We start from the raw sequence: 14,757 nt of genomic DNA, 5'->3' as shown, positions 1-14,757 counted from the left end.
CCCAGCACCTAATTCGCAATTCATCATATCGTATATCAAACCGTCCCATCTATATTGCTTAGTGATACACATGTTTTTTTATAAGAACAAACTATATAAGAAAATTAAGCTTCGATGTGGCCAAAATGTTAAGAACAAGTTAAGAACATTTGAAGGCCTTGCGAACTCTTATACAGACAATTTATTAAGAAAATGGGCAAAAATACTCACAAAATGATAAAAATTAGGAACATGTCAAGAACATTTTCAAGCTTAAATCTCAAAAAGTTAAGGAATATTCCTAAGGCTTCAAAAGTTGTGGATGCCTTTAAAAAAAACGTGTATCCCCTATTCTGCAGTTGCAACACGATGTCACACTTATCGGCCTTGGGATCTCCTAGGAAAAAAAGCAGGATAAAGGTAAGGACCCATATTCAAAGGTGCTTTTTAAGCATTTGAAATCCCACTAAGATCTGTAAAATCACCAAGTGTTTGTAAGATTAGAATCCTATATTTGACACTCAAAAGGCTTAATTTATACTCTGAAAACGTCCCGAAAATTCACAGAACTTAGATATTTTCAAATAATAAAAGTTTTGTTTTTTAATAAGAGTGATATCCTTTGTTTGCTCAACAATTTAAATTTACAAGCTTTTGCATATTGAATTGACATGGATGTGGAGCAAACTTGGTCAGAAAAAGATAGAGAAAAATATTTTTTGCTTTTATCAGCACAATATAACTACAGAGAGACACCGACCTGATATGAAACATGTGTCTGATATGAAACGGGAACACATGGAAAGATAAAACCTATAAAACTCTTTCAAACAAAGAATATATCATGTTTCATGCGTTTTATCTTAAAACAGCCCTAGAATTTTTAACTTCCATGCAGGCTTTTATCATTAAACTCAATATCCCAAAATCTAGAAAAGATTGGTGTTTTGTAAAGAAAAATACAATTGATTTCGAAAATCTTAAAGTTATCGACACTGATAAAGTAATTACTGTTGTAATAAAAGTTGTAAAGCAAGCAACATGGGAATAAATTCACGTGAAACTTTTCGAGTAATCACATGTTTCAACTGCACCGATATACTCTTAGGTTCCAAATAAACGGGGGGGGGGGTTCGAATAAATGGGGGGTTGGAAAATTTTCTAGATTTTAATAAACGGGGGGGGGACCTAATTGCCGGGAGGGGGTTGGAAATTGTACTTCTGAAACCCAAAAATAAGGTAAAAATAGGCTAAGATCAGGCTATTTAGAGCAAAATAAGGGGCCTTCTCTTTGACAGCTGAAAATATTCTTAGAGATTAATAAACGGGAGGGGGGTCCTAATAAGGTCCGGGGGGTTGGAAAATTTTCGAAAAATTAACAAGCGGGGGGCCCCGTTTATTTGGAACCGTAATTTTGAAACCCGTGTACAGGGTACAGGGTGCTTGGAAAAAAAGTATCGACTTCATTTTAACAAAATGTAAGAAAATATATACCATAATATATACAATAATTGTTTTTACAACAGATTAGAAAGAATTAAATTTCTTTACAATTTTCATGACGTTAAAGTTATTGAGAATTGTTTTTTGTAAAAGTTATTCATAAGAGATGTTTAACACAGAGAGAAACTTTGATAAACATTGCAAAGTTAGTGAAACACACACACGAACTTTCTTTCTACAGTGTGTTCCGCAAAAAAGTATACTCAAATAAATAAAGTCAACTTTTGAAATAAATGATGATCTGTTTTGAATGATTTTTAGTACTACTGAAAGCACAGCTATTCAGCTTTCTACTGTCCAAATTTCATTTCGAACAATTCTTCTTTAAGTGAGATATGACGCTTTTACTACACCCTGTTGGAGTTTAAAAAAAGTCGAGATGCATCATTTTTATTACCAAAGAGTTAATTAATTTTTGATTGACAGGTCTGTTCTTTTTGTCAATTTGATGAAACTTTGCATTTTGAAAGATTGACCTATGCAGCTCGGAAATTGATTATCTCATTAACAAAAGGCTTTTCCAAAGAAATTCTTTCAGCAGTGGAAAGAAGAATGATTTTTCTTTCTTTTGCATTAAAAATTTAGATTTTTTATATCTTTCTTCCAATTTGAAATTAACGTTACTTTTTAGTGAAGTAATTATGAAAAAAATTACTTGATCTCCGATGTTTAAAATCTACACCTTTGCTTACTTATGACTTGATATCTCTTGAATCGAAAATTCTCTTGCAATGAATTTTTGACCACAAAAAGCTTGATGGTTATGCTTTTAGCTGGTTTAAAAATTAAGCTCAATATATAGATAGCTTTTTCAGAGCTACGCTTTACTTTTTGAGTATACTTTTTTGCGGAACACACAGTATAGAAGTGGTGCGACATTTTTTCTGGACACCCTGTACAGTATGTATGTATTATTTATTCTCACAAAACCACTGAATTAAAAATCCATCAGTCTTGCTTGGTTTTTACCTATTCCATACATTGGCACGTTCATTTAACGTTATATGGATGTTGTACTCGCTCAGATAGATCCTATTTTCCAGTCAATCTACTAAATGGGGATTTAATTGCAAAGTAATTATACAGGTATGTTTATCAAACTGTGGTACAATTAACTAAATAATGATATAGTAGATGTGACTACAGATTAAGATATTAAAATAATTAAAAGAGGACGAACTCTCGGCACCAGTTTCCTTTTAAAACTCTTTATTCATATGTTGAAAACTTTCTTAAATCTCAAAGCCATAACAAGATCTCATTGGCCATCAATCTTACAACAAATATGAATGCGTATTACTTTTTGGTGATACTGATATTTTGGCTACCGCAAGCTTACGCTTTTGATGCTGAGGTGGATCTAGAGGATTTAGAAATTGATGACGGTAAGTATTATAAAGCATTCAGTTTCAAGACAAAAGCTACAACCTTGGTCAAAATATATTGAGAATGTTGGTTAATTCCTCGTCTTTAGCAATTTAAAGTTCGGGCGAGAAAGTCGCTTTTGGGCTAATTGATAAATTTATTCGAATATTTCATCAATTCAGGAGGGGTTTATAGACTTCCAGGCTATATTCTGAGCACTATTGGACCATTCTTGGATTTTTGGATCCTCAGATCCTAAGGCCCTAAGTCTTAAGTCCAGCGTTAAAACTCTACCCTTCTGAGCTGATTTAGAGCGTTTCCAAATCGTTTGTGGTTGTAAGATTTCGTGGCAAAAGTGATTAAATGTAGCATTTCTCTGTTTTTGAGTTTTACATTTGTTCAAATCCTATGGTAGTAAATACTACTTTCAATCACAAAAGTAGTATGCAACAAATAAGTGACTTCAACTTAGGAGATTTGACTTTAACCTTCACCTACACGTTTTTTTTATAAGAAGGGTGTCTTTTTGTTTTATGATGAATATTCTTAACACACCCCCTTCTCACTAATCTCATAACCGATCACCATTGCTAAGGCATATGATGATCTGAAAAGTTTCTCCAGCGGAATTTTACAAAACCGAGTTCGGCGGGGTCTGGGAAAAACTATGACACGTGACCAGATATCCGATTGGCCCGCAGTTTTCAAGATTTATTTATCATTTTATAGGAAACAATTTTTTGTAAGAAATAAGTAGCAAAAACCTCTGTATGTTTTGAAAAATTGAATATTTTCCAAAAAATTTTTCAGATGATAACAGGCAATTGTACATGGAACAATCTGAATCTTCACCTGTCAAAAATACTAACTTTTTTCCTGTTGGAATGCCCTTTGAGCACCTGAACATATCATGGCTACAAAATCATAAATAATATCATTTAATTTTGAGACCTTTTCAAGCCAAAAAATAATTTCCAGAACTTAGAGTTGGTATTTGTTTATCTTCCAAATCTATTAAAAAGTTCTCATGAAAGTCTTTTGAAGTCTGATTGCAAAAAGTATCAACCCAAAAAACTGATCATCGAAACCGCTTAAAAAAGCTCAACAAACATAAAATTTCACCAATATTTTATCCAAAAAGAGTATCCAAATATCCAACAATACAAAGAGAGCCTAAACTAGTCAAACTCTTAATGTTTGAATCAAATTTTTTGTTGGTTGAATGCCTGACAGACATTCCGCACACGTTAAGTTATAATTGTTCTGTAAAATGCTTCATTCCTCCTAATAATCAAGCAGATAGCAAGAGAGAAGTAATCATTACATAAGAGAACATACCTGTAATAATTTGGTTGGTGTTTGAGCCTTCATCTTGAACAAAAATAAGAAAACATCCAAGCAAAATCAGTTGTACAAAAGACAACTTTCAAAACAGTCTTTCAAAGCTTTTAGGTCAATAAGTATGAGCAGCCACTTCTGTGGGTGTATTTCAGAGCTACACTATAATAAATAAACAACATTTGAAACATTGAACTTTCCTTTATAAGTCTCAAAATCCATAAAAAAATCAAAACATTGACCAAGAGCCAAAACGTAAATTTCAGGCGCCATCTTGGATTTGGTTCGGAGCTAGAAAGCCACGGTCGCAGTAGAATTGCTTTTGTTTAGCCCACGCATCCAAAGACGGCCCGAGCAAATCGATAAATTTTATGCGAATGCCGCGATTGAATCATGAAAAGTACTCTGAAATTTCAGAGTGTCGGCCATCAAAGAAAACCCGAGAACCTTCGCAGGTCTTCTTGCAGAACCATTCCCTTTAAAGCGCATGCGTGTAATGAGTGGAGCACGAAGAGCTGCTTGGAGGATACCTTCTCACAGACCCACTGGGACCCCTTCCCACTGGAAAAATATCGTCCCCGGTGGAAAATTATCCTTCAATTTTTGTCCCCACTAAAAATAATCAAATAATCCAATCCACACTGAATATTATTGTGCTATTTTTCCCATTCCCACTGAATTTTCTGACTTGAAAACAAAATAATTGAAATCCCCAGTCATAAAAAATATGGGAATATCAATCCCCGTCGAGTTTCAGTTCGATATTTTTATCCCCACTGGTTGATAAAATACTACCGGGTCCCTGAGAAGGGAGTGTCTTAACCTTTTGGTTGAAATCATCCTAAAATATTCTTAACATATTCTTGGTTTAAAATCCAAACCCCAACCTATCTTAACATCAAATCAGAATACCAAAGAAAATTCTTTTCGACCAGTTGTGTTTTAAAGGCCCATTGCGCTGCGCACTGGGCCAATAATGTACCTTTCGGTTAAACTTTTTGAAAATCTCTTGTCTAGAGAAGATATTATATTTTGTTGAACTATATAATTTCACTTTAAAAGATTCTCTTAGGTCAATAAAAAGGGGGTATTCTACCTTACAGTGCAGAAAATCAATCCCATTAAAACCTTATACATTACTTTATAGAATCACCAATCTTAAGTCGCATCACCCGTGCCACCGAAGATGAAGAAATTGAAGATCCTATTTCACCGAGCGATTATGCAAAAGACATGGCGCAAGGCTTTGCAACTAATTACTTTAAAACTAGTGAACCTGCAATAAAGTACAGAGGAAAAAATATCATAGATGTCTATGCAAGAGGTTTTCGAAATTTGCGACTTCGCTGCAGAGCTGATCTCTATGATAACATTGATAAGAATGATGAGCAGTTCAACAACTTCCTTAATAAACTTGCAAAGGTAAATAAGTTTCTCTTATTATAATATTTTTGTTTTTACACTCTTAACTCTACAGTATCATGGTCCCAAACATTTCTTTTAATTTAGATTTGAAAAGACTGTCAAATCCGATAGATATTCTAGCAAAAAAATTCTATTTTTGAAATTCCAATTTCTGTATTTTTTTAATTTATAAATAACTAGCCGTCCCGGCGTCGTCTAAGACGACTCTTTACCATGATAATTAGACTCGCTTTGCTTGCTGTCAAAAAGAAGTTAAATGGGGCCTAAATGTAATTTTTACTCTAATGATGAATTTGTTAACAGTTTCTTGTATTTTCTAAGGAAACCGAAAAAAAAAGTTATATTGAATGGAGCATTAATAAAAACATTTTCCTGTAATTTCTTACATATTTGAGGTAAATTGACTAAAGACAAATTTCTTGTCTTTTCAAAGGAAAATTACCTAAAATAATTTCCTATAATATATGGTAAGGAAGAAACCTTGCATTTATCGGGGTGAAACTTCATGCTCCATTCTTTCTCCCAGTCAACAAGCCTATCTAGATCAAACTGAAGTTGCTCACAATCCTTGATAGATCGTATTTTTCTGTAGAGGTAGGACTCATCAGGAAATAAAGTTAGTTTAAAGTCCGTCTAAAGTGGCATATCGTTTATGTAAGCAAGAGAAAGTAGGGAACCAAGAACGGTAGCTTTGGGGACAGCTGACACGACTGCTGTTTGTTTAGATGATTTTCCTCGAACACTTCGCAATTCTTATACATATACACGTTGGGTTCGATCTTGAAGAAAGTCTGCGATCCATCAAAGGCCTTGCTAAAATCGAGCAACACTAAAACAATCTCATCTTTATTGTTAACTGTTGTTTGCAATATCATGAACAGTTTCGATTAGTTGTGTTTCATCAGATCTATGTTTTCTGAATCCATGTTGGCTATCAGAGAGTATCTTTTCAAACTGATACATTATATGGTTATGGACGATATGCCACAGGTTGTAGAAGTTTAGATGACGAATCTATAGCTCTCTGGCTTTGAACGATTTTTATTCTTACCTTTGTAAAGTGGAGTGATGGCGCGTGTTTCAAAATATCAAGTACTTTTCCTTCGAAAACAGTAGGCAGACGACCTTTTTTCCGATGTTCTGAGAACATCTTTCAGCTAGAAATTTCGATCTGTTCTGATCAGATCTTCGAAAATCAATCAGTTAGAAATAACGATGTGTTCTGATGAGACAGGGGTATAATCAAAGTCAAGTAAACTCTAGAAAGCTTCAGAACAGATCATTTAAGGAGAAACGGATATAACCAAGTGGAAATTGATGTAATCTTGTTGCCAAGTAACCCTACAATTTTAAGAACACACCTTTTGTGAAAAAAACAAACAAATATCTTAGAAGTATATCTTGGCAAAATGTTATCCTTAGATTTTAGAACACATCCAACAATAAAGCATTAAGTTTAGTGAGACAATAGTGCGATAAAGGGTTCAGAACACCATTTGTATAAAAAATTGAAGGTCATAAGATGTGGTCTCCTAGAAGATAAGAACACATATTTCTAAAAATTCTCTCCGCCGGCGTAATGATGCAGTAAATGTTCAGATAAGGAAGTCTGAGAATGGGAGAGTTCGGATTTAAGCGTATTATAATATAGAAAGTATAAAATAAATAACGTCCATAGTTTGGAATTATAGTTTGAAAAATAATGTGTTTTGAGAACACCAACTTTCTGAGAAACCTAATTTCTTTTTATTCTAGGTGGTGAACAAATGTATCAGCGAGAATGTGTATCCGATTGTATCATGGATTCACCACGAAGACGAAGAAGACGCAACAGAGGAAGCCAAACAAAATTATCTAAAGTGGTGGGAATTGGTTGCTAAAAAACTTAAAAGCAATCGTATAAGCTAAGTTTTAACCTTTTTACAGAGTTAGGCTGCTCGGCTGGTAGTGACTGCTCTAATAGTTTAAGGAAGAATAATGATAAGTATAATGAATGGACGAAAGAAGTCGTGAAGACAATCCGCGATACTAAATACAACAATGAAAAACGCATCTTGATACTTGCATCACCTGAAAAGACAGCACAAGGTACATTGAAACACCCCTGTGTCACGGACCCGGTAGGGCCCCAGCCCCCTGGGAAATTTGGCAAAAATTTCGTCCCCGGTGGGGAAAATACCCTAGAATTTGAGCCCCACTGAGAAATTGACTTTGATTTCATCTCCATTCGAAAATCATTGTTTAGAAATTGCACTCCAAAACCATCCCCACTGGATTTTTAACCTTGAAACAATACAATGAGATTTCAATCGAAGTTTTTATCCCCGCTGTAGGACAAATTTCACCGGGGTTGTGAGATAGGGGTGTATTGATACATTGTTTTAATTGGTCAGCCTAAACTGAGCATTCAAATCCGTAAAATTCATTTCTTCTTCTTCTTCTTCTTCCATAAGACGGCAAAAAAAAAATCCGATTTCCCGATCTCATTTTGATTTCTAAACTTTCTTCCGATCGGGTTAACTTTTTGGGTACTTTTAGCGTGCGTTGTTTTTACAGATCATAATGTGGTGTTACTTTGATTTCTAAACTTTCTTCCGATCGGGTTAACTTTTTGGGTACTTTTAGCGTGCGTTGTTTTTACAGATCATAATGTGGTGTTTCAAGATGGCGGCTCAAGCGATAAGTCAGATGTGATAAGTCAGTGTTGTACCAAAGTATTTCCAGTGTAAATCTGTTGCAAGTTTCAATTTCTGTCATTTATTTTTTTAACTCGGCAAATCAAACACATGATTTTCATCAAGGGGATTCTTTTTCTACATCTTTTGAAGGTTTAAAGCCGTTTGCTCAAGTTTTTGTTTATGTTGAATTTTCTGATACTTTTTATTGCTGCTTTTTATTAGTTTTTGCAATAAAAACATATTTTTCTTGTTTGCCTCTAGGTAGGATTGGCGGTGTTATAATGTTATTGGAATTTGATAAAGTTTACAAAAGTACAGCTACTGTCTAAATTTGATAAAGACTGGATGCAATTGTGCTTTTTTGGACTAAGGCGAAGCACAAAAAATTGTTTGGTTCCCGTCATTTCTACTTTAAAAAGTGGGGGTCGTTCGTTCATTCGGTTGAAAATATTTTTCTTTTAAGAAGCAGCTACATCTTGTTGAAAGGGAATCCGTTGTGGTGACTGATCCGAATTAAGAAATTGAGAAACCGTGGATAAACTGGTTTTCGGTTTACTCTCCATTAGCATGTGGCTCGCTACTTCGATTTGAAAACTTGTAAACACAGAGCGTGCAGAGGTCGACAGTGGAATTCCAGCAAAGCAGCGGAAAAGCTTTCCGACTCTCCAACTCTACCTGCTGACCGTAAATCAGGGTCGGTCAGATGACGGGAACCAAATGATCACATCTCCTATTATTGGACTTGCAAAATTATGACAAATGGTCTTTGGAATTTGATCAATTATATTAATATAATTGGGATAAGTGATCAATTATATTAATATTAATATATGCAGTTCTTGTTGAAATTGATCAAACTATTTTTCACGCAGTTCCGGACGCAGATTGTGTTTTTCTAACCTTTCCTAACCTTGGCGCACGTTTTGACCGAATAATGGAATGGAATGAATGGCGATAACAGTTTATACATATCTCTTATCAGACTTGCAGAAAGCGGACTGCAGAAAGTTATGAAAAATGGTTTCTAGAATTGAATGAATTATATCGCCAAGTTACACCACAACAGATCCATCTGGTCTTCATTTAACATTGTTTTAAAGTTTAAAAAACACTGCCAGTGCTTGGCACAGAAGAGAGGACTCCCAGTTGAAATTAATTGCTACTCCGCTGCCCTGTTGAATTTATTTATTATGCTTGTGTGTTTATTCCGCGAAGGTAGTAAAGCGATCGCCCAAATTCACAGACCAATTAAAAGCGAGTTTAAAGCAAAACGGGGGAAAATAAGCTTCCCCGCAAAGTTATGAATTTTAAGTTTTGCTTTCCATTATCATTTGCGACCAGCAAAGTCTTCAAGATGGTTGTGTGCATGTTGTGTAACTTGACGGTACTAAACTACAAAATTTATTTACGCAGACTGGATGCAAATTGTGTTTTTCAAGATTTTGTGATTTTGCTTCAAGTGCAAAGTAGATATCTTTATTTTGGTTCTGACGTTTTGGCAATTTTCTTATTTATTTCTAGCATAACACTTTGGTCAGATATGGATATTGTCTACATCCAACAGAAAAAATGTAGCATAACTGACTGTAATGAAATTAACAAAAAGTTTAATAACACTATGTTTCTCTTTTATTTTACAGTAATGAACTATAGCTTAATTGTTTGATGTCATAGAAACAGTGCTACAATGCTATAAAGAGAAGTATACTTTAAGCTTCTCGTGGCGGGTGGGGGGGGGGTTGGAGGAGCTCTCAGGCTTGTTTTAAATAATTTTAAATCAAGTTATCAAATGTTTCACATTTTGTACATTATTCAACATTTTTAGTCTACTCTGTTTCAGTACATCTCTTACATCTGTTAACCCACTTATTAAAGCTATCTAGCTAAGCTCTATTGGCTGACCTTCCAGCCTCGGCTGGTTTATTTTTGTTTAAAAACAAGTTGGTCAGAAAGTATCTGGTTATTAATAGACGATATCGGATTTAGATAAATGCAATGCATTCTGGTTTCTAGGGACTCTCAAAGGAATTATAATCTATTATAATTGATCTATTATAATTCCTTTGAGAGTCCCTAGAAACCAGAATGCATTGCATTTATCTAAATCCGATATCGCCTATTGACTGGTTACGGGGGATTAAAATTGTTTTGAGGATATCAAGGGGGTGAGATTTTTTTTGTTTTGAAAATATCTTTCACCCACCTTTGTAGACAACTACCCTAGGTTTAAAGAATTTCAGATCAAAGAGGTGCGTTTGATCTGTTTTTTAATGAGGTTTTAAGGTATTCTAAAAAAAGTTCAATAAGGAGGGGGACACGGAGAAGGCCTATAGATATCCCTAATTTTCTTTCGAAAACTGGTACATTTAGAATTTTACTATTTTCAGCTTGATGAGCTCCGATGAGCTCAAATTTAACAAAATTCTTCTTTGGATAATAATTTGATTTTTTTTTCTGAGAATTTATTGTCATCACGTAGGATCTTACACAGTTTTTTGACATTGAAATATTGAGTATACAAGTCATAAAATTTTGCATAAATTATGAGGATTTCAATTTATTTAAAAATTTGTCCGTCTTTTTTGGGACACTGTAGGTTCTAGATTGACGCTGATATAACGACCTTGAGTATTGCATATCAATGATTAAAATATAACTTATGAAAACTGACTTTGCTTTTTTCGCACTGACTGCGGGGGGGGGGGCAGCTGGGCAAAATGACCGACGGGTATGTGCGGGCCCTAAGGGTACCTTTTCCAAGATGTTTAAAATGCACTGTAAGGGTCGGAAAAAGTAAAGATGCACTGTAAGGGGTAGAAATTCCAGAAAATTCATGAAAAATCTCGATTTTTTGACTAAAAATGCTATTTAGACCATTTTTTTGCACGAAAAGGATTGAAAACTTGGGGGAAAATGCACTCCAAGGGTATGATTTTCACCTGATTTTTGCTGCACTGTAAGGGTGCAATTTTAAAAGCAAATTTTTGGCCCGCACATACCGTCAGTCTGCAAACCCAGTGCCCCCCCCCGGGACTGACTGCCAGCAATATAAGAAACACTGTTACCTAATAATTGCATGAAATTCATTTTTTTTTCATCTAGGTCTTTCCAAGATTGATGAGAGCATTTACCAGGACGACAATTACATGTTGGCTGAATGGCATTTATATGCTTCGGGTCCAAACGAAAAAGAAGATAGCGCTAAATATTGGGACGGCGGTGAAACAGGAAAAGAGAATGTAAGAAATGCAATTCAACCTGCATTGGATTGGACAGCAACGAGTCAAATTCAAACAGTCCTCTTGGCTTGGATGCCTATTGATAATAAGGATATGTCATTGGATCAATCTGAAGCAGAAAGCTTTGCGAGTTACTTTGTAGGACAATTGAAAGAAAATTGTAAGTAATACAATTTTCCTTGACATTCTAAATGGCCCAGCGCGCAGCGCAATGGGCCTTTAAAACACAACTGGTCGAAAAAATTTGACTTTGTTGGGGTCTATGCGCGCAAATATCAATGGACGATTCCAGGCTAAAATCGAACTACCTGACTTTCTATTGTGCGCATGCGTAAGAAAAAACCACACATAATTAATACCTTCAACTTATATGGTCAAATCTTTCTTTCTTAATTAGTAGAAAAATGTTTAAAGTAATCAAATCTTTATTGCTCGCCCGACTCGAGTCTATACATTGAAAACATTCGCTTTTGTTGTATGGCGATTCTGCAGCGGAAAAATATGGTGACAGTGCCAACACTGCTGGACCTTTACGCCGCTTAGGCTTTCTTGTTGATCTTTTGAATGTGAAGGGTACAAACCTTATTTTCATAAATTATTTTGAGTTCAACGACTGCCTTGTTTTGAGACCATTGCCAAGGTGATTAAATCCCTTGAGTCTTCAAGTGATACTTTAACAAATAGAGTAAAGTTCTTATGAAATCTTCTGGGAATCAATATTTTGTAACCAAAGGTAAGTGTTTGTGACGTATGAAAAGGTCCGTTGCGGGATACCGGTACTGGCAAAATTAAGACGATTTTCAATCCTGGCAAACCAGTGAACAGTTTTTTTAAATTCTAATTTAATTTGTCAATAAAAAATTTCAATCAAAAAACCGCAAAAATAATTTACGGATCAGAATATGTTAACTGAACAGCTTCCATACATAAAAAGTAATTTTATATGTCATTGGAACACCCCCTTCTCACATACCGACTGGGACCCCTTCCTACTGGAAAAATTGGTCAAAAATATCGTCCTCGGTCGACAATTATACTCAAATTATCCCTGCTGAAAATAAACACGTAAGCAAATCCTCACTGCAAAATGTTTTGTTTTCTTTTCCTCAAATCCCCAGCCATAAAAAACATGGGAATATCAATCCCCATGGAGTTTTGGCCTGTTATTTTTACCCCCACTGGCTCATAAAATCCCAGCAGGTCTGTGAGAAGGGGGTGTTTTGGATTGGATGGATATGAAGTAATTTTTATCTACTCTCAGGTGCCGAATAAACGTCCCCCCCCACCACTTGTTAATTTTTCGATTTTTTTCCAAAACCACCCCCCCCCCCCCTCCCCGGACCTTATTAGGACCCCCCCCCCCCGTTTATTAATTTTTGAAAAAATTCCCAGCTACCAAAAGGAAAGTTCCTTATTTTACTCTAAGAAGCCTAAATTTAGTCTATTTTGACCTTTTTTAGGGTTTTTAAAGATCCAATTTCCTAACCCGGTAATTAGTCCCCCGTTTATTATTTAATTTGAAAAGATTTTCCAACCACCCCCACCCCCCCCCCCCGTCGTTTATTCGGCACCTGAGAGTAAGTTTCGTGTGTCAAAATACAAACCAGATGGGTGGCTAAAAGCAAAATTTTAGTAATCATTACATTCTATTGTCACTCATCAACACAAAAGAATTTAATTTAGAGATCTAAAATTCCCTAAAGGTCTCCAAAGTAAATGCTTTCCTTTAGCTAAAAAATGGTAAATTCTCGAAAGGTATATGGATATATGGATTTGGGTATACAAAAACATCAAATTAAACATTCTATCGAAATCTTAAACTTTAATCCCCGTTTATTTGGAAGCTGAAAGTATTTTCTATAATTTTAGCAATCCCATGGTCGATGAACGTGCTGGATAATTTTTATGACACCGAAGAGAAAAAATGGAAAAAGGAAGAAGAGTACTTAGGTGTTAATATCGATTTCGAAGCACTCTTGGATAAGATTAACCAATGACAGCTCCTGTACGATTCGTTTATATGGTAATTGCATATGTCATGAAATTCTTGAAAATAATCAAAAATAGATAAAAACTTGTAAGTATATAAATTTTAGTAAGCTTCTTTTTTCATGATTTAATAAGATTTCGCAAAATTATTTGCATAGATTAATTTGATTTTATAATTTTCTGATATTTTTGCTTTTTATAGTAAAATATAACACCTTGTTACTGTATATACAAAATTTCCCTCTGAGATTCCTTTTGACAATTGCATCAAAAATAGCAGAACAGAGATTTACCTCCATTTCAGATGTTAGATCTGGGGGGTACTAGAGTTGCGAGCCGTGAACTTGTGGGTTTTACGAGCCTTATTGGGACAAATTTGATCTAATTTCGATCTTTGCAGTGGCCAAACGTTTAAATTTTCTTATTTTTCAACCCTTACAGGGACTGCCAAGATCCATCCGTACCCTTCACGCGCCTAAGTATTCCCCCGGGTCTTAGTTCAAAGTTTTTCTGCTAACACCATTTCCTTTGTCTGGTCTCAAGATGGCGCATGCTGGGAATACAGCTGATTACTTAATAAATAAATTATTTAATTTAACTTCAATCAAATTTTATCTTGTTCTGTTAACCTTTCCACCCTGCTGTTTTCTAAACTAGTTTATTATTACTCCCCAGTTATTATAAACTAGTAAAAATAATGACTCCCTAGAGTTAATATTTCCTGGCAAATTTAGACTCCCCCTGGTTGATAATGACTCCCCCTAACTTCAGTTGAGCTAAAATCTAAGAATGCGTGTCTGTCTACAAAATTTCCAAATTAAACTTTTAATTCCAAAGACTCTTTGGTTTTTTTGGGTCCCTTGGGACCCAAAGCCGCGGCTTTCTTATACTATGATGCAATGCAATACAATGACTTCTTCTGCTTGACATTTGAGGAGGGGAGTCTTATCCAACTAGTTTTTTTTAAACTCTCTACCTCTTTAGAAAAAGGGTGTTGGGGAGTCATTATTTACTAAGGGAGTTATAATTTCCTGGGAAATTTTTACTCTAGGGGAGTGTTTTTTACTAGTTTATTATGACTGAGGGAGTTATCTTTTACAGGGAGTTAAAATAATCCGCTATACCGGTGACATTACATCACGTTACATAATTCTGTGAAATCATTGCTGTGTTGTTCAAGTCATAAACAAGACCTAGTGTAGGAAGTCCCATGATGAGACATTGGCAAAAATAGGTTTTAT

General features: G+C 35.0%; 1 protein-coding gene across 1 annotated transcript; it reads left to right on the top strand.

Annotated features, from left to right (window-relative positions):
* Window positions 1–2,638: 2,638 nt before the first annotated feature.
* Window positions 2,639–13,562, top strand: LOC136812899 (cellulase/esterase CelE-like). Its single transcript, XM_067069422.1, is given in 6 exon segments — window positions 2,639–2,867; window positions 5,333–5,607; window positions 7,366–7,498; window positions 7,501–7,698; window positions 11,391–11,687; window positions 13,397–13,562. Coding segments are annotated over 6 exon segments (1,131 nt in total). The 5' UTR covers window positions 2,639–2,767; the 3' UTR covers window positions 13,525–13,562.
* The last annotated feature ends 1,195 nt before the right edge of the window (window positions 13,563–14,757 follow it).

Source organism: Clytia hemisphaerica, unplaced genomic scaffold (genome assembly GCF_902728285.1).
Source record: "Clytia hemisphaerica strain Z4C2 unplaced genomic scaffold, Clytia hemisphaerica genome assembly, whole genome shotgun sequence".
In the NCBI taxonomy this organism is placed as follows: Eukaryota; Metazoa; Cnidaria; class Hydrozoa; order Leptothecata; family Clytiidae; genus Clytia; species Clytia hemisphaerica.
The sequence above is the reverse complement of the archived record's forward strand: the minus strand, read 5'-3'. Positions and strand labels throughout refer to the sequence as shown.